This window comes from Bison bison, unplaced genomic scaffold (assembly GCF_000754665.1).
Source record: "Bison bison bison isolate TAMUID 2011002044 unplaced genomic scaffold, Bison_UMD1.0 scf7180017864306, whole genome shotgun sequence".
In the NCBI taxonomy this organism is placed as follows: domain Eukaryota; kingdom Metazoa; phylum Chordata; class Mammalia; order Artiodactyla; family Bovidae; genus Bison; species Bison bison.
The window spans coordinates 611,476-635,509 of record NW_011494878.1 but is presented as its reverse complement, the minus strand read 5'-3'; the positions used below and the strand labels follow the sequence as shown (position 1 = coordinate 635,509).

At 37.3% G+C, this 24,034-nt stretch overlaps 1 protein-coding gene across 2 annotated transcripts in view; it reads right to left on the bottom strand.

Annotated features, from left to right (window-relative positions):
* CSGALNACT2 (chondroitin sulfate N-acetylgalactosaminyltransferase 2) overlaps positions 1 to 24,034 on the bottom strand; it is a 52,441-nt gene that overhangs the window by 25,679 nt on the left and 2,728 nt on the right. For both annotated transcript variants that reach the window (XM_010852001.1, XM_010852002.1), the window contains exons 2-3: positions 3,332 to 4,261; positions 1,002 to 1,218 (exon numbers count right to left, since the gene is read on the bottom strand). In XM_010852001.1, coding sequence (XP_010850303.1) covers positions 1,002 to 1,218; positions 3,332 to 4,091 — 977 coding nt within the window. In that variant the 5' untranslated portion in view covers positions 4,092 to 4,261. The remainder of the gene's footprint in view (positions 1 to 1,001; positions 1,219 to 3,331; positions 4,262 to 24,034) is intronic.

The window sequence follows — 24,034 nt, the reverse complement described above, 5'->3', positions numbered from 1 at the left end:
CAGACTACCTAATTAGAGAAATTATATCTATCATCAAGGAATAAATATAGGTCATGATTGAGATTATTAACTGTGGAGAAAAATGTAGCATCTGAAGGTAATTCCCAAAGGCAATTAAAAATGCTTTAGGAAATCAGTTCTCAAGCAGGCAATTTCAAAAAGGCAACTCGTTTGGAAGCATGATTTCTAGATGTTCTGTAACAGAATTGTGTTTACTAGTTTTTATATGCAACAACTCCAATGAGAACAAAAACTGGGATTACAAAGAATTCAGACTACCATATTAAAGTATTAAAAACATGACAATTATTTAATTAAAAAAACCAAAAGTTTTCTCAAATCAAAAGTCTAATATGTAGTTGTTAATTTTTAACATTTCAGCATGTAAAAATATCCAAATTTAATAATTAAAAAATGTTTTTAAAACCGTTACAATCTTTGCTTCCCAAGATAGAATAACATTCTCCCATTTTTACTTGAATATTTGTCTTTTCTTCCAATTTTGAAATTCAAATTGTTCTCAGAGGAGTTTTCTGGGGAGATAGTAATGTTCCATATCTTAATTGGAAAGGCAGTTACAAGAATGTATAAATTTGTCAGAAGTCATGAAACCTGTATGCTTGGAATAGGTCAATTTTATTGTATGTAAGTTACGCCTCAATAAAGTTATTTTTGAAAATTCAACTTGTCCTAAAATGAATTCAAACACAATTATAAAGGTAATCAAATTCAGTTCCTAATAGTTGTCACCCTCAATTTACTTCACAGTTCAAATTGTCAATAGCATAATACATGTGTCAATAACACAATACATGTGTCAATAACACAATACATGCCTTAAGAATAAAGGAAATATTAAAAACATAAAAGTTTCCCAAAGCCTATAAAATTATTCTGCAATTCTAAGTAACCCTACTCAGTGAAGGTAAACTAAATAAAATGGCAAGAAATGTTTTTTTTTTTAGGAGCACTTAGCCAAATCACTAAGCTCTGGGAATTACCTGAAGTTCTGCATAAACTGTGCAAATGCCTCAGTTCTTCCAGCAAGTGGCACGATGATATTAATAACTGATCTAGTAATGTCAATCATCTCACTCTTCACTTTCATGAGAGGTCCAAAAGGGCGGAAGAGAGTCACGTGTCTGTATTCCATAAGGTCTGCTTTCTTAAAAAAGAGTTCATACTGGGTGCCCTTATCTTTCTCAGTGCGATAATAACCTAAAGGAAAGAATTAGGAACAAAGATATCTCCATATTAAAGTTCACAAATTCAGTACAACTACTGACTTTACTCAATGATCAAAAGTGTGAAATCCGACTCGTACAGCTTTTATACATTTGTGAAAATTTTATCCCCATGATACAGTCAGTAAAAACTACTACTTTAAAAGAAGGTTAAAAAAATATTCTGCTCTATTATTCAATCCATAAAATTTATTCCAAATGGTGATGATTCCTTTTTACATGACTTTTTAAAAAATAGCAGAATCTATCAACACAGAAACCAAATGATGAAAATAAAGAAATTACTTCTAGCAATATTAAGTTCTAGACCTGAAAGTCAAAACTTCTGTTGCTTGGTTCAGCTTAACAAAAAATGAATTGAGTGTATCTGTGTCAGGTACTAATGGTATAAAGAGGGCTTCATGGTCCCAGTTCCGTCTAGCAATGGAGAAAGAAAAAGGAAATAATAATATAGTGATATACACATGCAAACACACAGACTCTAGATAGAACGAAGTCAGACAAAGAAAAATTAGTATAAATTTAAACATGGTGATTTGAGATGCCTTTGGGAGAAAAGCCTGGAAGTCTATTAGGCAATCTGATTTGTAAGTGTGACACTCAGGAGAGAGATTAGACCTACAGATGTGTCAGTCAGCCAATATCTGGAAATAAAATGGTGAACAAGAGATTGGTCCCACTCCTCCTGAGGCTTATAGTCTAACAGAACTACAAATCAGGAAATGGGCAATGCGGTACATGAGGACAGTGCTCTGAGAGGGGGCACAGGGTAAAGATTATGAGAACACATAAGAACACTGCTATCTTAAACTTGTAGGTTGATGATGACCTCCCCAGAAGAAGTGACATCTAAGCTGAAGTCTGGAACAGGAACAGGAGCTACTAAATCATTGTCCGTAATTATTTTTCTGATGAGGGAAGTGGCACAATGGAGGAAAAGCAAGGGACAAAATATGTTTCGTAACAGAGAAAAATCCTGTAAGTGACAGAATCCCAGGAGAATTATATTAAAAAAAAAAAAAAAGCAGGAGCTACAGAATATAAAACTGGCATAGGTTCCTTTCTTTTTAAGAAGACACGAAGATATTTTACATATCTTAGCTACTTCCTCTGCAGCTTTCAATTCTGCCATAAGCTATAAACATATTGAGTGAAAAGATAAAAAGCTGAGCCTGCAGAAAAACTACAGGAGTTTTGAAAGAAACAGCCCATCAAAAACTGCAGGAAGTGACGGGGTAAAAAGAGATGGCTATAAGGAGAAGATAGCTGAAATGCCACAGAAAAGCACAAGGCCCTTGCTGATGGCCTCCAAAGGCTGAAGGTATTACATTATAGCAAGTGATACCCATGAAGACTGGGGTAAAAAAAAAACAAACAAATCAAAAAACTACATGTGGCATACAGAATCAAGCAAAGAGAACTTTTAAGAAATATTTGTATTCAAAACGGCTTTAAGCCTACAATTAAATATCTAGCATGCGGTATAAGATGGAGATGGGTTGGGGCCTATAATTATTTCTGATATAATCTATAATTATATCAATAAACAAATTTCTTAAATGTATACGAGTGCTCCTCAACTTTTGAGCCATGTCCCATCTTGACATTTAAAAATGCTATGCCCTTTCTGCAGTCTGTATTAAGAAAATGGGTTTATTTCTTTACTTTTCCAAATGCCAAATATGCTTTTCAAAATTATGTATGCCTCCTTGATGTTCTGACATGTGTTTCTCCTCCACTCAAAATACAGAATAACCACTAATCTTAATTAGGTTCTTCTTTCCTTTAGCAAATGGTTTTCAAATTTTGAGCCTTAGTTCATACATTTTAAAAAATATAAAAAAGGAACATCAAAACCAGTTCAGAGATGAATGCAAATACATATACATGCAAATATACACACAACCTTAAGAGCCGTTCAACTTGGGGAGTATTCTGCTATACAAGCTTAGATTTCTTCTATTTCCCTGGTTCTTATTTTCTATTTTATTTTGATCACATTATAACTTTTTCTGACATATTATCAGCATACAATAACAGAATTTTGTCATACTAATGTTAACGGATCAACACATTTTTCACATTACCTTCTACGAAGTCATTTTCATTAAATATCAGTTTCTCTCCAAGGGGACCATCCTCATCTTCCTGTTCATCATCTTCATCAGGATTATTAATGACCTCCAAGCCAGCTTCAATAACTTCTACCAATTCATCTCGCTTATCTTTTCTAACTGGCTTTTCCTCAGGATGGCGAGTGAGACCCATTTCCAACTGGAATACCTTCATTAAGGTAAAACTTTCAAAGGGAATGACTCCATACTCACTAGGTAGTTTGGCTCCTATGCTAACTTCAGCTTTGTCAATCTGTGAATGAAGAAACTCTAAAAGATCACTAGGTGCTTGTTCTTTGTTGCCTTGATAGCTTATGCCATTAGCCCCTACATTCTTTCTCTCTTGTAAAGATCTCATCTTCTCACTCATTTCTTGTAGTTCTTGTTTCAGTTGGGCAATTTGGCGTTTCAGACTGGTTGCTCTGGTTTGATAATGTTCTTCTTGCTCCTGTAGGAGGGCTTGATAATACTCTTTACCATAATTTTCCCCAATGATACCAGGAAGAGATGCATTTCCATCAGTCTGGGGGGCACATTCCAGAAGGTATAAAAATAATATCAAACTGCAGAGTAAAGCAAGACCCAGCAGTAGCCAGTGGGTCCGGGTCTGAAGAATCAACCCTCTTCTAGGCATTCTTATTAATCTGGACTTGCCTAATGAGATGAGCTCTTTGCTTGTTAATACCTTTTGCAAAAGGTTATAAAAAAGTAAAACCAAAATCAAGATTTCCATAAAAAGTATCAAAATGAATTTGGCTGTAGCTTAAAAAATTGCTTCCTTCAGCAGTGAAGACTACTTGCAGACGTGAGAAATAATGCATTTTCCCAATACTGTTACCATGATATCCAGAAAAAAAAAACCTGATCTACACAGTCAGATAAAATCCATGGGTGTTGATTTTTCTGAAAGAAACACATCAGAATCAATCAGAATTTTGTTTCCTTAAGTATATCAAACTGTTGACAGCTTTAGTAAGCTTAGCTATGTGATATCATAGCTAAGCACCATGAGAGCCACTAATATACTATATAATATTCAGTTAATGCTGGGGGAAAGTATTAAGAAAAACACCTTCTGAAACACTAAAATATATGTAATACTTTCAACCAGAATATCTACACGTCCATAACTTGAATGAATCAGGGAAACGTTAAAATTATGTTTAACATAGTTTGTGTTACATAGATTATATCGGTCCCTAACTATTTGTAAATTACCTCATGTATAACTCTATACTAACATAATATTTCAATTAACTCACCATTTCCCAACTATAACATATCACCATTTGGGAGTTGAGCTTCTATAAACTGTTTTTGTTATACTGATAATGGCTTTCTAGAGAGATATATTTTCTTACTGTTTATTCAATTCAAGCATTCTACTTTATTAATTTCTATACCTCAACTTAGTGAATCTAAGAGACTTAAAATTAAGGGCGGGGGGAGAAGCAATTTCAGAAGGCCACAGACATCTGGAAAACACATTAAGAAACATTTTTATATCCAAAGTCTTTCTTCCAGTGGATTATTTGAGCATTAGATCACATAATTCTTTCCACTGTATTACACAGCAACAGATTTCCTACAAGTCTGGAAGAGTTTGGAGTCTATATAAAAAAAAAACATGAACATGTTTATCTGCAGGAAAAAAATTAAAGAATCCATTATGTGGGTGGGTGGGTTAGTCGCTCAGTTATGTCTGACTCTGAGATCCCATGGACTGTAGCCCACCAGGTTCTTCTGTCCATGGAATTCTCCAGGCAAGAATACTGGAGTGGGTTGCCATTCCCTTCTCCAAAGAATCCCTTATAAATTTACAAAATTACATGCTATCATTCATACTACAACCAGTTATATGAGCTCTTCCATGTTTCTTTTTAAACTTTAAGGATACTTAATTCTAGAAAGAGAGAAGATTAAACCTAGGAGACAGGAAGCAGGGAAGGCCTCTACTGCAGAGAGAACTACTCTACTAAAGTGTCTGTCAATAAGAATACGTGATACTACAGCTAGCTTTTAACAGAATTGGTTTCTGCCACTGCAGCAGAACCTGTGGAAAAGAGTCACCGGGGAACACTGATCCTCATCAGTTTCTTACTGATCTGCAAAGTCTGGATGCCTTCTGTGTAAAACGTGTGATTTCCCCACGCCGTGGTACATCTCTGTACAAAATGTGGGATAGATTCAAACTTCTTTGGGCTACTGGATCACAAACAATGGACTTTACAATCCTTAGCCATTTATTACTTTAGTTAACCAAAAGATAACCATGTATCCTTAAAAATTTAATTCACAAGTAAATTTTACTATGATGGCATCTTTTTTTACTGATTTTAAATCTTATTTTAAGTGATATAGAAAAATAAGGAAAAAAATCAGTATTAAGAAAACTAAGTAAAAAATAAGGATGCAAAGCTAATAATAGTTCCAAGACTTTTAACATGTCTCAAAACTAATTCTCTGCATAAGAAACCACTTAAATTTCATTGTTTAAAACTTAAAAGACATTGCTCTAAATTATTTATAAGTTATTACTAGCCTGTTTATCAAGGGAAAGAAAGACTAAAACTAAAAATGTGGAGATATAATCTTGAATAAACTATTAATAAAGTAACACATATTTAACTGTACTATATTCAAACTCGATAATATTTTGAATGAAATAATCTAAGTACTTCAACCTTTCATTAATATGATACCTCATAATTTCTTTCTTCATATAGACTGTATTTGAAACTGAGATATCATCCATTAATGGCTTCCTAGTGGCCTGCCAATGCATGAGACAGCAAAAGACACAGGTTTGACCTCTGGGTTGGGAAGATCCCCTGGAGTGGGAAATGGCAACCCACTCCAATATTCTTGTCTGGAAAATTCGATGGACAGAGGAGCCTAGGGGGGGACTACAATCCATGGGGTTACACAGAGTTGAATCCAAGTGAATGCACCCACACGCACCTAAGGTTTACTTTTCAATGAAACAGAACAGGAAATATTGGCATACATTATGTACAGTAGCAAACTTTGTATTGTAAATCATACACATACACACATATGAGCTAGCCACACAAAATGTTTATGAGTTGTGATCCAAAAATCTTGAAAAATACTGATTTATAAAGTATTTTTATACATTTCTCATGCCATCCTTTCACAACAGTGCTGTTTTAATCTCCATTTTGTCTAGGAAAAACAGAAATGAAAAGATTTAATTTAAATATGGTAATATAACTATTAAGTGATCGCATTAAAGCCAAGATCATCTTTCTCTTTCCTTTAAGCAAAATACAGGTCTGAGAGATCTTACATGCCTGTTTTACAGTTAAATATCTTACACTGAATATTACCCACTGAAATGAAAGAGTTGTTGTAATTACTTTAGAATATAAATGTTAGTTGCAGAGCTCCATAGTTGTTAACCATAAAAGACGCATTCTATTTTAAGCATTCCAATTAAAGTCTTATCTACCTAGTTCCTATAAGAAATTCTTTAACAACATCCTAAAAAACTGGATTACGACAGCTCTAAATATGTTAAGAATAGTATTAGAGAACACACCCATTTTCATGCTGTTACCCCCTGACTGCCATCACTGTAGTAGTGTGTTTGTATGATAAACAAGATTCATTCATAACCCAAAGGTAATCCCAAGCAACCAAGCACCAACAGCAGATAGTTAAGTATTCTGAGGGTGGGATATTGTGGAAATGAAAAATGCAACTGTCACAGATGTAAAACAAAATCAAAGAGCTCGGAGTAGAAAGAAATCCTTATTGTTGTTGCTGTTAAGTCACTAAGCCTGCCAGGCTCCCATATCCATGGGGTTTTCCAGGCAGAATACTAGACTTGGTTGCTATTTCCTACTCCAGGGATCTTCCCCACCTAAGAATCGAACCCACATCTCCTGAGTCTTCTGTGTTGGCAGGCGCATTCTTTACCACTGAGCCACCAGGAAATCCCCAGACAGAAAGATTAGGAGCCATCAATTCTTACTCTTTAAAACAAACTAAGAGATTTCCTCTTATAGCCAAGATGAAGTAATATGGACCAGATTTACTCTCACACTTGAAACAACTAAACACAAACAAAATCGATTAAAAAATAAACCCAATATACGAAACAATGATTTTCAAAATTCTGAACATTAGGTAATAAAGTACACTGATCTCTGGAAGAACAAGAAACAAGTGCCCGCACAGCTAACTGCCTTAGTTTCTACACCACAGCACAGGAAGTCCTCTCTTAAGCGCAGCCCAGCTAACTCCCTGAGTTGAGGAGGGGAAGCTGACACTCTGAGGAGACCAAGGCAACCAAGTTCAAAGGATACAGTACCAGAGGACAGAGCTGCACACGGAGAGAAGGCCAGGGATCTTCAGAGGACAGCCTTTGGGTGTGCAGCAGAGTACTGAGAGGGCAGGCACACAAAGAAACTAACTGCAGCTAAGGAAAGAAGCGCATAAAAATGAGAAGACACAGAGCTCAGCACTCAAACAGGACCAGGAACCGTGCATGTTCCCACCAGACAGACTGGAAAACTTCAAATTCATGGGGCACTGACTGGGTAGAGGACTCAAAAAGGTCTTGCCTCAGTAGTGGGAAATAATTAGCCCCAGACTAAACATGGACCTGATCCTGCCAACAAATCTTAAAAGCAAGACCTGAAAGGATCAAATTGTTTCCATTTAATTGCACAAGCCTCACAAATATTTATAGAAATATAAAAATATTTAGCATTCAGTAAAATAAAATTCAATTTTTTGACATCCAAACAAAAATGATCATACAAAGAAAAACGCAATCCATAATTTTAAAAATTAATGATTGAAATTGACCTAGAAAGACACAGATGCTGGAATTCACAGAAATACATTAAAAAAGTTATTACAACTGTATTTAAAAGACACTCATGTCCAAAAAACATAGGGAGAGACAAATGACATTAAAAAAAAAAACACTCAAATTAAACTACAGAGATGAAAACGTCAATGTATGAGATTTAAGATACACTGAACAGGATTAGTAGTAGGCTAAATATTTCACAACAAACTAATAATGAATTGAAGACATAACAAATTGTTCAAAACATTGAAGGAAAAAACAATGAAAAACATGAATAAAGCACCTGGTAAACATCTCTTTCTGCTTTACTGACTATGCCAAAGCCTTTGACTGTGTGGATCACAATAAACTGTGGAAAATTCTGAAAGAAATGGGAATACCAGACCACCTGACCTGCCTCTTGAGAAACCTATATGCAGGTCAGGAAGCAACTAGAACTGGACATGGAACAACAGACTGGTTCCAAATAGGAAAAGGAGTACACCAAGGCTGTATATTGTCACCCTGCTTATTTAACTTATATGCAGAGTACATCATGAGAAACGCTGGGCTGGAGGAAGCACAAGCTGGAATCAAGATTGCCGGGGAAATATCAATAACCTCAGATATGCAGATGACACCACCCTTATGGCAGAAAGTGAAGAAGAACTAAAGAGCCTCTTGATGAAAGTGAAAGAGGAGAGTGAAAAAGTTGGCTTAAAGCTCAACATTCAGAAAATTAAGATCATGGCATCTGGTCCCCTCACTTCATGGGAAATAGATGGGGAAACAGTGGAAACTGGCAGACTTTATTTTGGGGGACTCCAAAATCACTGCAGATGGTGACTGCAGCCATGAAATTAAAAGATGCTTACTCCTTGGAAGGAAAGTTATGACCAACCTAGACAGCATATTAAGAAGCAGAGACATTACTTTGCCAACAAAGGTCTGTCTAGTCAAGTTATGGTTTTTCCAGTGGTCATGTATGGATGTGAGAGTTGGACTGTGAAGAAAGCTGAGTGCCGAAGAATTGATGGTTTTGAACTGTGGTGTTGGAGAAGACTCTTGAGAGTCCCTTGGACTGCAAGGAGATCCAACCAGTCCATCCTAAAGGAAATCAGTCCTGAATATTCACTGGAAAGACTGATGCTGAAGCTGAAACTCCAATACTTTGGCCACCTGTTGTGAAGAACTGACTTATTTGAAAAGACCCTGATGCTGGGAAAGATTGAGGGCAGGAGGAGAAGGGGACAACAGAGGATGAGATGGTTGGATGGCATCACCGACTCGATGGACATGGGTTTGGGTAGACTCCGGGAGTTAGTGATGGACAGGGTGGCCTGGTGTGCTGCAGTTTATGTGGTCGCAGACAGTCGGACACGACTGAGTGACTGAACTGAACTGAAGCTTCAAGGAGCCAGTGTGACCACTTCAAGCAGCCTAATATATATATAATTAGCTGAATCGTAAAGAAGGCTGAGTGTTGAAGAATTGATGCTTTTAACTATGGTGCTGGAGAAGACTCTTTAGAGTCCCTTAGACAGCAAGAAGATGAAACCAGTCAATCCTAAAGGAAATCAACCCTGAATATTCACTGGAAGAACTGATGCTGAAGCTGAAGCTCCAACAATCCGGCCACCTGATGTTAAGAGCAAAAGACCTGGTCCTGGGAAAGACTGAGGGCAAGAGGAGAAGTGGGCAACAGAGAATGAGATGGTTGGTTGGCATCACTGACTCAATGGACATGAGTTTGAGAAAACTCTGGGAGATAGTGAGAGAGGGAAGCCTAGTGTGCTGCAGTTCACAGGGTTGCAAAGAGTCGGACACGACTTAGTGACTGAACAACAGAGTCTCCAAAGAAGGGGGAGGGGGCTAGGGGAAATATTTAAAGCAATAAGGCTGAAAAATTTCCAAATTTGATGAAAACTATCAACATATAGATGCAAGAAGCTCTGCTGCTGCTGCTAAGTCGCTTCAGTCGTGTCCGACTCTGTGCGACCCCACAGACGGCAGCCCACCAGGCTCCCCCGTCCCTGGGACTCTCCAGGCAAGAACACTGGAGTGGGTTGCCATTTCCTTCTCCAATGCATGAAAGTGAAAAGTAAAAGTGAAGTCGCTCAGTCGTGTCCGACTCTAGTGACCCCATGGACTGCAGCCTAGCAGGCTCCTCTGTCCATGGGATTTTCCAGGCAAAAGTACTGGAGTGGGGTGCCATTGCAAGCAGCTCAATGAATACCAAATACAAAAGCCACAAAGAAAACTAAGTAAGGCTCATGATAATTGAACTGCTTAAATCCTACTGATAAACAGAAAACCCTAAAGTGAACCCTAGGAGAGACACATCATACACATACAAGAAACAAAGACAATGGGGCAATGTCTTTATGAAACTGAAAGGAAAAATAAAAAAGTGTCTTTCAAGAATAAAGGCAAAAAACTTTTTTTTAGACATTAGAAAGTTAAAAATAATTCATCATCAGACCTGCTCTAAAGTCCTTTAAGCAGAAAGAAAATGTTAGCAGTTGAATATATGGATCAACACAAAGCAATGAAGAAACAAGAAGTGTTAACTTCATGGATAATTACAAGATTTCTTCCTTTCTTCCTTTTTTTTTCTTTTGGTTGCATCACACACCTTGTGGGATTAGTAGTTCCATGACCAGGACTGAACCTGGGCCACAGCAGTGAAAGCACAGCATCCTAACCACTGAACTGCCAGGAACGCCTCAAGATTTCTTTTATTATTTAAATTGCTTTAAAATATAACTGAATGAAATGGGTAAATTCCTAGACAAACTACTGTAACTGACTCAGGAGAAACAGCAAATATAAATAGATCTGTAATAAGACTGAATTAGCAATGAAAAAAACCACCCACCAAGAGAAATTCAGAACCAGATAGTTTTACCAGTGAATTCAAGCATTAATAAGAATTAACATCAGTTCTTCACAAAATCCTTCAAAAAACAGAATACTTCTTAACTCACTCCATAAGGCCAGTATTACTCTTGATATCAAAACCAGACAAAGATATCAATGGAAAATAACATTCCTTATAAATACAGACACAAAAATCCTCAACAAAATATAAGCACACTAAATCTATCAACACACAACACCATGACCAACTGAAATTTATCCCAAAAATGCAAGCTGGATTTACCATCTGAAACTCAATTAATGCAATACACCACATCAATAGAATAAAGGACAAACCCTATAAGATTGTATCAACAGACAGAAAAACATTTCACAAAATCCAGCACCATTTCCTGATAAAATCACTCAACAAACTAGGAAAGTTACTGTATTTCTTCTAAACGTATTTTTTACCCCAGTGTTCAGGATGGAAAGAAAATTATCTAGTGAAGTTTTTACAGCGTATAACTACTCATAACATATCACTGCTTACTTTTAAGTCTACTGCTAAAAGCACATGTACAGTGTTTGTGTCACAATTTGGTACAATTGATAAAACATGTAGGCTATAAAATGTTTTCCTATTAGCATGCCAAAAAAAAAAAAAAACACCAGCCCTGACATCAAACATATATTAAATCCACACAGGCCACACAGGGATGCTCCTGACTATAAACAGCTCTCCAAGATTATAGTAGATAACTGTTTCTCCTAAACTCATAGAGTAACAGAAATATAAGCAAAATGAAGAAGCAGAGAAACCAATAGTCCAAGAGAATTCCCCTGATGGAACAAGCAATAAAACAGATCTCTTTGGTCTGACACCAAGTTCAAAAGGAGGTAATGAAGATACTTAAGTAAAGAATCAAGAAAGCGTAGCAACAGAAATGCAGATTACTGTAAAAAGGAACGAGAAACTATATGGAGGAGTCAAGAAAAATTAGAAAATTGATTTGCCAAGATAAAACCTGAGCTAAACGCAATGAATAGCAGAATGAATAATGCAGAAGAAAGAATAAGTAATTTGGAAGATAGAATAATGGAAATTACCCAATCAAAACAGCAGGTAGAAAGTAAAAAAAAAATAAAAAGAAAGCAATTATAAGAGATCTATGGAATAATATAGGCTTCCCTGATAGCTCAGTTGGTAAAGAATCCACCTGAAATGCAGGAGACCCTGGTTCAATTCCTGGGTCGTGAAGATCCACTGAAGAAGGGATAGAATACCCACTCCAGTAATCTTGGGCTTCCCTTGTGGCTCAGCTGGTAAAGAATCAGCCCGGAATGTGGGAGACCTGGGTTTGATCCCTGGGTTGGGAAGATCCCCTAGAGAAGGGAAAGACTACCCATGCCAGTATTCTGGCCTGGAGAATTCCATGGACTATATAGTCGATGGGGTCGCAGAGTCGGATATGACTGAGCAACTTTCACTTTCATGGAATAATATAAAGCATGGGATGCAGGAAAAGCAGTTCTCAGAGGGAAGTTCATAGTGATACAGACCTTCCTCAAAAAAAAAAAAAAAAAAAAAGGCAAGAAAAATCTCAAGTAAAATTAAACAACCTAACTTACCACTTCATCAATCCTGAATATTCTTTGGAAGGACTGATGCTGAAACTCCAATACTTTGGCCACCCAATGTGAAGAACTGACTCATTGGAAAAGACCCTGATGCTGGGAAAGATTGAACGCAGGAGGAAAAGGGGACTACAGAGGATGAGATGACTGGGGTATCACCGACTCAATGGACATGAGTTTGAGTAAACTCCGGGAGTTGGTGATGGACAGGGAGGCCTGGTGTTCTGCAGTCCGTGGGGTCGCAAAGAGTTGGACACGACTGAGCGACTGAACTGACTGAAAAGATTTAGAGAAAGAAGGACAAACAAAAACTAAAGTCAGCAGAAGGAAGGAAATAATAACTATCAGGCAGGAAACAAACAAAATAGAGATTAAAAAAAAAATAGAAAAAAAAATCACTAAAACCAAGAGTTGGTTTGAAACAAAACTGACAAACTTCTGGCCAGGCTTACCAAGAAGGAGAGAGAGAATCCAAATAAGATAAAAAATGCAAAAGGAGAAACCTCAACCAATATCACAGAAATACATGAAAAAAATATATAAGAGAATACTATGAATAATTATATGTCAACAATGACAGTCTACAAGAAATGGACAACTTTCTAGAAGCAGCCCATCAAAACGAGACAGAGGAGCTAATTTGAACAAACCAATTACTAAAAGTGAAATACAATCTTTAAAAAATCAAAACAAACAAAAAACTGCCTACAAACAAAAGTCCAGGACCAGATGGCATCACAGGCAAGAAGAAAGAGCTAATTTGAACAGACCAATCACTAAGAGTGAAATATAATCTTTAAAAATCAAAAATCAAAACAAACAAAAAACTCCCTACAAACAAAAGTCCAGGACCAGATGGCATCACAGGCAAATTCTACCAAATATACAAAGAATTTATACCGATCCTTCTCAAAAGCTTCCAAAAGACTGAAGAGGAGGGAATATCCCGAAGACATTTTATGAAGCCACCATCAACCTTGATACCAAACCAAAGATAACCACCAAAAAAGAAAATCACAGGTCAATATCTTTGATGATTATAGATGCAAAAATTCTCAACAAAATATTAGCAAACCAATCAACAACATATAAAAAGATCATACACCATGACCACGTGGGATTCAATCCAAGTTCACAAGGATGACTCAATGTATGTAAATCAATGTAATATATCACATTAAAAAAGAAAAGTCAAAAACCACATGATCATCTTAACAGATGCAGAAAACACATCTGACTAAATTCAACATTCATCCATGATAAAAACTCTTACCAGAGGGTACAAAGGGAATATATCTCTAAATAATAAAAGCCATTTATGACAAACCCACTGCCAAAATAATACTCAATGGTGAAAAGCTGAAAACTTGTCTGCTAAAATCTGGAACAAGACAAGGATGCCCACGCTAACCACTTCTATTCAATACAGTGTTAAAAGTCCCAGCCACAGCAATCAAACAAAAAAAAGAAATAAAAGATACCCAAATTGGAAGGAGAAGAGGTAAAACTGTCACTATATGCAGATGACACGATATTATATAGAGAAAATCCTAATGACGCCACACAAAAACTACTAGATCTAGTAAATGAATTCAGCACATTGGACACAAAAACTACTAGATCTAGTAAATGAATTCAGCACATTGGCAGGATACAAGATTAACATTCAAAAATTGGTTGCATTTATTTACACTAACAATAAAAAATCAGAAAGAGAATGTAAAGAGAATGTAACATCTTTTAAAATCACACCAAAACAACAACCAAAAAAACCCAAACCTAGGAATAAACCTGACCAGGGAAGTGAAAGACTTATACGATGAGAACTATAAAACATTAATAAAGGAAAATTAAAGCATGATTCAAAGAAATGTTAAGAAATCCCACACTCCAAAAATGTATATGGAACCATAAAAGACACAGAATTGACAAAGCAATTCTGAGGGGGGAGAAACAAAGCAAGAGGCGTAACTCTCTCTCTCAGACTTCAGACAACACCAAAGCTACAGTAAAGAAAAGTGTGGTATTGGTACAAAAACAGGACATTTGGATCAGTGGAAAGTAATAGAGTCCAGAAATAAACCCACACACCTGAAGTCAATTAATCTTCAACAAACATAAAATGGGAAAAGGATAACCTCTTCAGCAAGTAATGCATGGAAAGGTGATCAGCTGCATGCAAATCAATGAAGTCAGAACATACCCTCACACCATGCACAAAAACAAGCTCAAAATGGCTCAAAGAGCTCTTTAGAAATAAGACACGACACCATAAAACTCCTAGAACAGAGCATGGGCAAAACATTCTCTTACATAAATTACACCAATGTTTTCTTAGGTCAGTTTCCCAAGGCAATAGAAATAAAAACAAAAATAAACAAATGGGACCTAATCAAACTTACAAGCTTTTACACAGTAAAGGCAACCATTTAAAAACAATGAAAAGACAAACTACAGAGAGAGAAAATATGTGCAAATGATGTCACTGACAAGGGCTTGACCTCCAAAATATACAAAGAGGCCATACAATTCAACAACAAAAAAAGCCAATTAAAAAACGGGCAGAAGACCTTAATAGATAGTTCTCCAAAGAAAATATACAGATGGCCAGTAGGCACATGAAAATATGCTCAATATCACTAATTATTAGAGAAATGCAAATCAAAGCTACAAGGTACCACCTCACACCAGTCAGAATAACCAAAATTAAGAAGTGTACAAACAGCAAATGCAGCAGAGGGCGTGGATAGAAGGGAACCCTTCTATACTGTTGATGGGTATATAAGTTGGCACAGCCACTATGGAAAACAGTGTGAAGTTTCTTAAAAAACTAACAACAGAATTACCACATGATCCAGAAATCCCACTCCTGAGCACATACTTGGTAAAACTATAATATCAAAAGATCCTATGTTCATAGCAGTACTGTTAACAATAGTCAATACATGGAAATAACCTAAATGTGCATCAACAGATGAATGTTTAAAGAATATGTGGTACACATATACAGTGGAATACTACTCAGCCATAAAAAAGAATGAAAGTCATCTGCAGCAACATGGATGCAATTAGAGATTATCATGCTAAGTGAAGTGTCAGAAACAGACAAACACCATATCACTTATATGTGGAATCTAAAATATGGCACAAATGAGCCTATCAGCAAAAAAAAAACAGACTCACAGACACAGAAAACAGACTTGTGGTTGCCATGGGGTTGGGGGGAGGGAGAGGGAAAGACTGAGTTTTGGGTTAGTAGATGCACACTATTACATTTAGAATAGATAAACAACAAGGTCCTACTGTATGGCAAAGAAACTATATCCAATCTCCTGGGATAAACTATAAGGGAAAAGAATATTTAAAAAGAATGTCTATGTATGTATAACTGAATCATTTTGCTGTACAGCAGAAATTAGCACAGCACTGTAAATCAACTATACCTTAATTAAAAAAAAAAAAGTTTAAGTCCTGTACTCTGAAAACTACAAAACACTGTTAAAAGAAACTAAAGATTTAAATAAATGGAAAGATAGCAATGGTCACTGACTGGAAGACTTAATATTATTAAGATGGCAATACTCTCCAAATTGATTTACAGATTCAACACAATCTCCTTCAGATTCCCAGCTTTACAGAAATTGACAAGCTTATCCTAAAACTCACATGGAAATTCAAGGAACCCACAATAGCCAAAACAGTACTAAGAAAGAAGAACAAAACTGTAGAATTCAACTTTTCCATTTTAAAACTTACTTCAAAGCTATAGTAATCAAGAGAGCATGGAACTAGCATAAGACTAGACATATGGATCAATGGGGCAGAATTGAGGGTCTAGAAATAAACCTTCACATTAAGTCAACTGATTCTCAACAAAGGTGGCAAGGTAACTCAATGGAAAAAGAACAGTCTTTTTAATAAGTGGTGCTAGGCAATGGCACCCCACTCCAGTACTCTTGCCTGGAAAATCCCATGGTTGGAGGAGCCTGGTAGGTTACAGTCCATAGGGTCGCTAAGAGTAGGACACGACTGAGCGACTTCACTTTCCCTTTTCACTTTCATGCATTGGAGAAGGAAATAGCAACCCACTCCAGTGTTCTTGCCTGGAGAATCCCAGGGACGGGGGAGCCTGGTGGGCTGCCGTCTATGGGGTCGCAGAAAGTCGGACACGACTGAAGCGACTTAGCAGCAGAATACCTAGATGCTCACAAGCAAAAGAACAAAACTGAATCTCTACCTTACCCTACAGTCAAAAATTAACCCAAAATGGATCAAAGATCTAAGTGTTTTAGAGTTAAAACTATAAAGCTAAGCACTTACAAAAAAAATAAGTGTAAATCTTTGGGACCTTAGACTGGGCAATGGTTTCTTCGATATGACATCAAAATACCAAAGATCAAATAAAGTAGACTTCATTAAAATTAAAAACTTTTGTGCTGCAAAGGGTATCATCAAGAAAGTGAAAAGGATGGGAGAAAATATTTGTAAATCATATATCTGATAGAGGTCTGCATCTAGAATATATAAAGAACTCTTACTACTCAACATTAAAAAGATAAATAACAGGGAATTCCCTGGCAGTCCAGTGGTTAAGACTCTGTGCTTCCAATGCAGAGGGCATGGGCTCCATTTCTGGTCAGGAAACTAAGATTCTGCATGCTGCCTGATGCAGACAAAAAAAAAAAAAGATACATAATCCAAAAGGTATGAGTAGACATTTCTTTAAAGATTAAGTCTACAAGCAATATAAAAAGACGCTCAACATCATAATCCAACAGGAAAATGAAAACCACAATGAGACACTGCTTCATATGCACTAGCGTCCAGTTCAGAGTGAGTCACGGGGGAAGGGGCATGACAGGGGAAGGGAGTAAGAGGTATGAACTCCTAGGTATCAGTAAGATACAAGGATGTATGGATAGCACAGGGAACACAGCTGATATTTTATAATAACTTTCAATGGAGAATAACCTATAAAAATAGTGAATCACTATGTCGTACACTTGAAAACTCAAATGATATTTTAAGTTAACTACACTTCAACTTAAAAAAAAATCACAAAATGAATCATAGTTCTATATGCAAACTATAAAACTAGAAGCATAGGGGAAAATCTTTGTGCCCTTGAATTAGGCAAAGATTTCTTTGATATGTAACTAACAGCATAATTAATAAATTGAACTTCATCAAAATTTGTGCTCTTTGAAGAACACTATTAAGGGAATGGAAAAACAAGTCACAGACCAGGAAAAAATATGGGTGAATCAAATATATGATAAAAGACATATTCAGAATATATTTTAAAAAGTATCAAAATGCAATAACAAAACAAACACAATTTTAAAAATCGGCAAAAGATGTGAGGAAACACTTTAAATAAGAACATGAAAAAAATACTCAACACTGTTGCTGCTGCTGCTGCTAAGTCCCTTCAGTGGTGTCCGACTCTGTGCGACCCCACAGACGGCAGCCCACCAGGCTCCCCCGTCCCTAGGATTCCCCAGGAAAGAAGACTGGAGTGGGTTGCCATTTCCTTCTCCAATGCATGAAACTTAAAAAATAAAGTGAAGTCGCTCAGTCATGTCCGACTTCTAGCGACCCCATGGACTGCAGCCCACCAGGCTCCTCCGTCCATGGGATTTTCCAGGCAAGAGTACTGGAGTGGGGTGCCATTGCCTTCTCCAACTCAACACTGTTAGCCATTCAGATCAGATCAGTCGCTCAGTCATGTCCGACTCTGCGAACCCACGAATCGCAGCATGCCAGGCCTCCCTGTCCATCACCAACTCCCGAAGTTCACTCAGACTCCCGTCCATCGAGTCAATGATGCCATCCAGCCATCTCATCCTCTGTCGTCCCCTTCTCCTCCTGCCCCCAATCCCTCCCAGCATCAGAGTCTTTTCCAATGAGTCAACTCTTCGCATGAGGTGGCCAAAGTACTGGAGTTTCAGCTTTAGCATCATTATTAGCCATTAGGGAAATACAAATTCAAAACATAATGAGACACCACAATGGTTAATCTTAGATGGGCTAAAATTGAAAAGCCTGATGTTAGTGACAAGTGGAGGAGTTAGAACTTCCATACACTGCTGGTGATAATGCAAGATGGTTTCAGTTTCTTAACAAGTTAAATATAAGCCTATCATTTGACTGAGCCATTCCATTCCTAGATATTTAACCAAGAGAAATGAAAGTATATGTCCATACAAAGACTTGTGCACATATGTTCAAAACAGCTGTACAGGAAACAGCCAAACACTAGAAGCAACTAAAATGTCTATTAACAAGTGAATGGATAAACAAACTAGTACAGTCATACAGTGGGAACACCGCTAGTAACAAAAAGGAATAAACTACTGACACCGATGTCAATGGGTTTCCCCAATGGCTCAGTGAGTAAAGAATCCACCTGTAACAGGAGAGACAGAGCGATCCCTGGGTCAGGAAGGTCCCCTGGAGGAGGAAGTGGCAACCCACTGCAGTATTCTTGCCTGAAAAATCTCATGGACAGAGGAGCCTGACAGGCTACAGTTCAAAGGGTCACAAAGAGACGGGAGTGACTGAGCTTTAATACGGATTAATGTCAATAATAGAAGTCCAACAATAAAAAGAGTACAATGAAAGACTAAGATTCCATTTATATAAATTCAAGACAATGTAAGGTAATTTGTAGTGACAGAAAGCACAGCAGTTAGTGGTTGCTTGGAATGCGGTGAGAGTAGGGGAAGGTGATACCAGGAAGAAATTATTAAAGGGCACAAAGAAACTTTTGGTAGTGATGGATATGTCTATCATTTTGAGTGGTGATGATTTCAGGTAGACATGTTCAAATCATCAAATTTTATACTTTAAATGTGTAGGGTATTATAAGTCAATTATACCTCAGTGAAGCTGTTTAAAAAATAAAACCAAATCCGATTTAGTTCGAGTAGTAGTGTCAAAGAGGCATTTGCAAGTAAACTCCATTTTGGTCATTTGGACAAGTACAAAGATTTACATAATATCATATGTGAAACAAATCACCAGTCCAGGTTCGATGCACGATACAGGATGCTCGGGGCTGGTGCACTGGGATGACCCAGAGGGATGGTATGGGGAGGGAGGTGGGAGGAGGTTTCAGGATTGGGAATACGTGTACACCCATGACGGATTCATGTTGATGTATAGCAAAACCAATACAATATTGTAAAGTAAATTAGCCTCCAATTAAAATAAATTTATATTAAAAAGTAAAAAAAAAAAAAAAAAAACTAAGAATACCCCAGGCTCCATCCCTACAAAAGTAGAACTTGGATTACTCTGAAAGTCTCATTCATCTTTTCTATTTGCCTTGTGATTTTGAGACAAGAAGAGAGTATTAAAGATAGTTCATTCTACAGTACCGATCCCTACATAGTATGACCTTTCCAGTTCCTACTCAAACATTTGATTCTATAATTTTATGGAACTACTAATAAACTTTTCAAACATCACTTCCTGAATGCTTACACTGCAGGATGCCAAACTAACTTCTGCAATAAGAGTAGCCTGTCTTCTGCAAAATACAAGCAATTCATTTGAATCTGAATATTTATTTTCAAAGTTCTAGTCTGTATAATCTGCCTAAATTTTCTGTGCAGAATAATTTATTAAGTTTTCAAAAACTTAATACATAATTTTGAGTTCATTTAAACAAAGTCACAAAAATTATTAGGAAAACAAACCCTGTCAGTAGACTAAACATGAAGTACAAACATATGTGAGGGAGGGAATTAGAACTTCTTCTTTCTTGAGCAACTGATGAATATTCCAATGATACATGGATTCTTTAACATGTTACTGAATAAATGTTTTATAGATATTTAGAAATACTGATTACCAAAAGGCAGTGTGCATTCAACAAATATTTTGAGTACCTACTGTGTGTCCAGGCACTGCAATGAATGAGCCGCACCCACCACCCCCCAGCAAATTCATATGTTAAAATCCTAAACCCCAATATGGCAGTATTAGGAGTCAAGGCCTTTGGCAGTTCATCAGTTCGTGAAGGTGGAGCCCTCTTGAATGGGACTTATGCTCTTATGAGAGAACAAAAGTGAAGTCGCTCAGTCGTATCCGACTCTTGCAACACCATGGACTGTAGCCTGCCACGCTCCTCTGTCCATGGGATTTTCCAGGCAAGAATACTGGAGCGGGTTGCCATTTCCTTCTCCGGAGGATCTTCCCGACTCAGGGATTGAACCCAGGTCTCCTGCACTGCAAGCAGACTCCTTACCGTCTGAGCCAGCCAGGGAAGCCCTAAGAGGGAACAAAGTAGCCCTCTTCTGCTTTGTGAAGATACAATAAGATACAGCCTGGAAGAGGGTTATGGTCCTCAACACAACCCAATCATGCTGACATCCGGATCTCAAACTTGAGAAATATACTTGTTATAAGTCACTCAGTCTATGGTCACCTGCTTAGTTGCATCTGACTCTTTGTGACCCCACAAACTGTAGCCCACCAGGCTCCTCTGTCCATGGGATTTTCCCGGCAAGCATAGTGGAATGAGCTGCCATTTCCTCCTCCAGGGGATCATCCAGACCCAAGGATCTAATCTGCATCTCCTCCACTGCAGGCAGATTCTCTGCCTCTGAGCCACAGGGGAAGCCCTCAGTCTACAAGTACTTTATTATAATTGTCCAAACTCACTAAGAGAGGCATAGTGCTGGGTGTCAAGAACAAGTAATGTCAGATGAATTAATTCTCAAGAGTGTTTCTGGGGAAAACTAAACTTATGGATTTCACAAGTTTACCAAAACTAAACTTATGGTACGTGGATTTCAGCAAGATAAATGCAGTAACATCAATATCATTATAGATAAAGCAGAAAATTGTGCCAAAGGTAGCCTGCAGCACAATAAAAAAGAGTCAAATCATAGCTACTTAATAGCTATGCAATCTTGAGCATAACACTTAACCTTTCTGGGCTTGGTCTGTAAAAAGAAATGGTTTGTCTGGATGACGAAAGATAAACTAAAAATATACACATACACATACAGACAAAGATAAACTAAAAATACATATATGGACATACATGCACACACATTCTTATTTTTTGGAGGACAAATCTGATTTAAATGCACATGCCCTTTAATTCAACAATTTGCAATTCCATGTTTAAGATTCTAAACTACAGAAATATTCATACTAATACGTAAAGTCAATGCATAAGGTATTTGCTAGTGTTATGAGTGTGAGTGTTAGTTGCTCAGTCGTGTCTGACTCTTTGTGATTCCATGGACTGTAGCCCACCAGGCTTCTCTGTCCATAGACTTCTTCAGACAAGAATACTGGAGTGGGTAGTCATTCCCTTCTCCAGGGAATCTTCCCAACTCAGGATCAAACCCAGGTCTCCTACACTGCAGGCAGATTCTTTACCGTGAACTCCAGGGATATAACAGCTAAATAAAAGCAATTTAAAGTCCTTCAATAGGGGAAAGGTTTAGTAAACTGCAGAATGTCTACCAGAAAATAACAGAATGTCTATCTAAAAGGGATGAAGCAGATCCAGATGCGGCTGACATAGATAATATCTATACAATGGTGTTGCTAAGTCGCTTCAGTTGTGTCCAACTCTGTGTGACCCCACAGACGGCAGCCCACCAGGCTCCCCCGTCCCTGGGATTCTCCAGGTAAGAACATTGGAGTGGGTTGCCATTTCCTTCTCCAATGCATGAAAGTGAAAAGGGAAAGTGAAGTCGCTCAGTCGTGTCCAACTCGTTTGACCCCATGGACTGCAGCCTACCAGGCTCCTTCATCCATGGGATTTTCCAGGCGAGAGTACTGGAATGGGTGCCATTGATTAACAAACTACAAATACTTCTTTCAGGTTTTGTCTGTATAACAGTCTTAGGAGCCAGATGGTCTGAGTTCACACATCTGCTCTATCACTTTCTAACTCATCAATACAAACAAATCCTGAATCTCTATAAACTTCAGTTTTCTCATCTGTTAGGTGGGGACAGTTATAGAATCTACCTTAAAGTGTTATTGTACAAATTAAGCAAAACGTGACAATCATTAAGTGTTCAATAAGTGTTAGGCATTATTTCCCATTACACAAAGTTTTGCTTTGTTGTTGCTGTTAACGGTTAAACCTACCAATCTTTTCCTGCAGGACTTCTCAATTTTGGCTTCCCTACCAGAAATTATTCTAGTATAAAATTTATTTCCTCAAATAGTCAATTCTTACAATTTATTAAATAATCCATGCTCTTGACACTAATTTGAAATGCCACTTTAATCAAAGCAAAATTCCTACATATATGGAAGTCTATTTCTGGCCTCTAAATAAGGGGTTAGCAAACATTTTAGGTAAAGGGTCAAGCAGTGAATATCACAACCAGTCAACTCTGCCTCACAGCACAAAGGCAGCCATAGAAAATGAGTAAATGAATGGCAGAGGTGCATTCTAAAGGATGCTGAAATTTTAACTTCATATAATTTTCATGTTACAAACTATTCTTTTTTCCCCAAGCACTTAAAAATATAAAAGCCACTCTTAGGTCACACATAGTAGGAAAGTAGGATCAAACCCATGCTCTAAACCCTTACAAATTTTTACATTCTTAAAAATGTTTTGTATTTATAAAATTCCACAAACAAATACATGTAATAAAAAGGTTAAACACAATATAAAGGCATACAGTGACACCTATCCTTCTAACCCAGAGGCCAGGTTCCCCTCTCTAGTTTTTGTGTATTCTTCTAAATCCACCGACATTATTAACATCTCAGCAGAAACAGTCTTATATGTGTATACATAACTTTCCACATGTGAATTCATCTTCAGGATAAATCCCTGGAAATGGAACTTTCCAGCTGGGACAAATTTCCATAAAGCATTCATTTCAACAGTAATTGGTCAGTTATTTATAGCTTCTCCCTTACTCGGGACAAACCTTCCAACATGCTTTATCTATTATCCACCTTCCCAATTAACTTTAAAATCATGTCAAATATCTGTTGCAGATTACAGACTTAAAAACTATATACTCCGGCTTATGAATTCTTTTGCATTGCGTTAAACTTCTTAGCTAGTTATCAATACCTTGGAGTAAAGAAATACATTTTACTGTTTTCTTTCATTGCTGTTTCTTGAATTCCACATGTATTTTTCTTGGATTAATTTTTCATTTGATATAGTACATCCTGAGACATTCCAAGTGGGTCTGGGTAAAAATGATTTTATTTTGCCACTACTTTGAATGAGAGTTTGGTGAGAAATAAGATTCTGAATTCAAAACATGTCCAATGAGGTGGCGTGGGCGGGGGTGGGGTGGGGTGGGGGGGAATGCTCAATGAGAGCTTTTCTGGGGGAGGAGCCACAACGCATG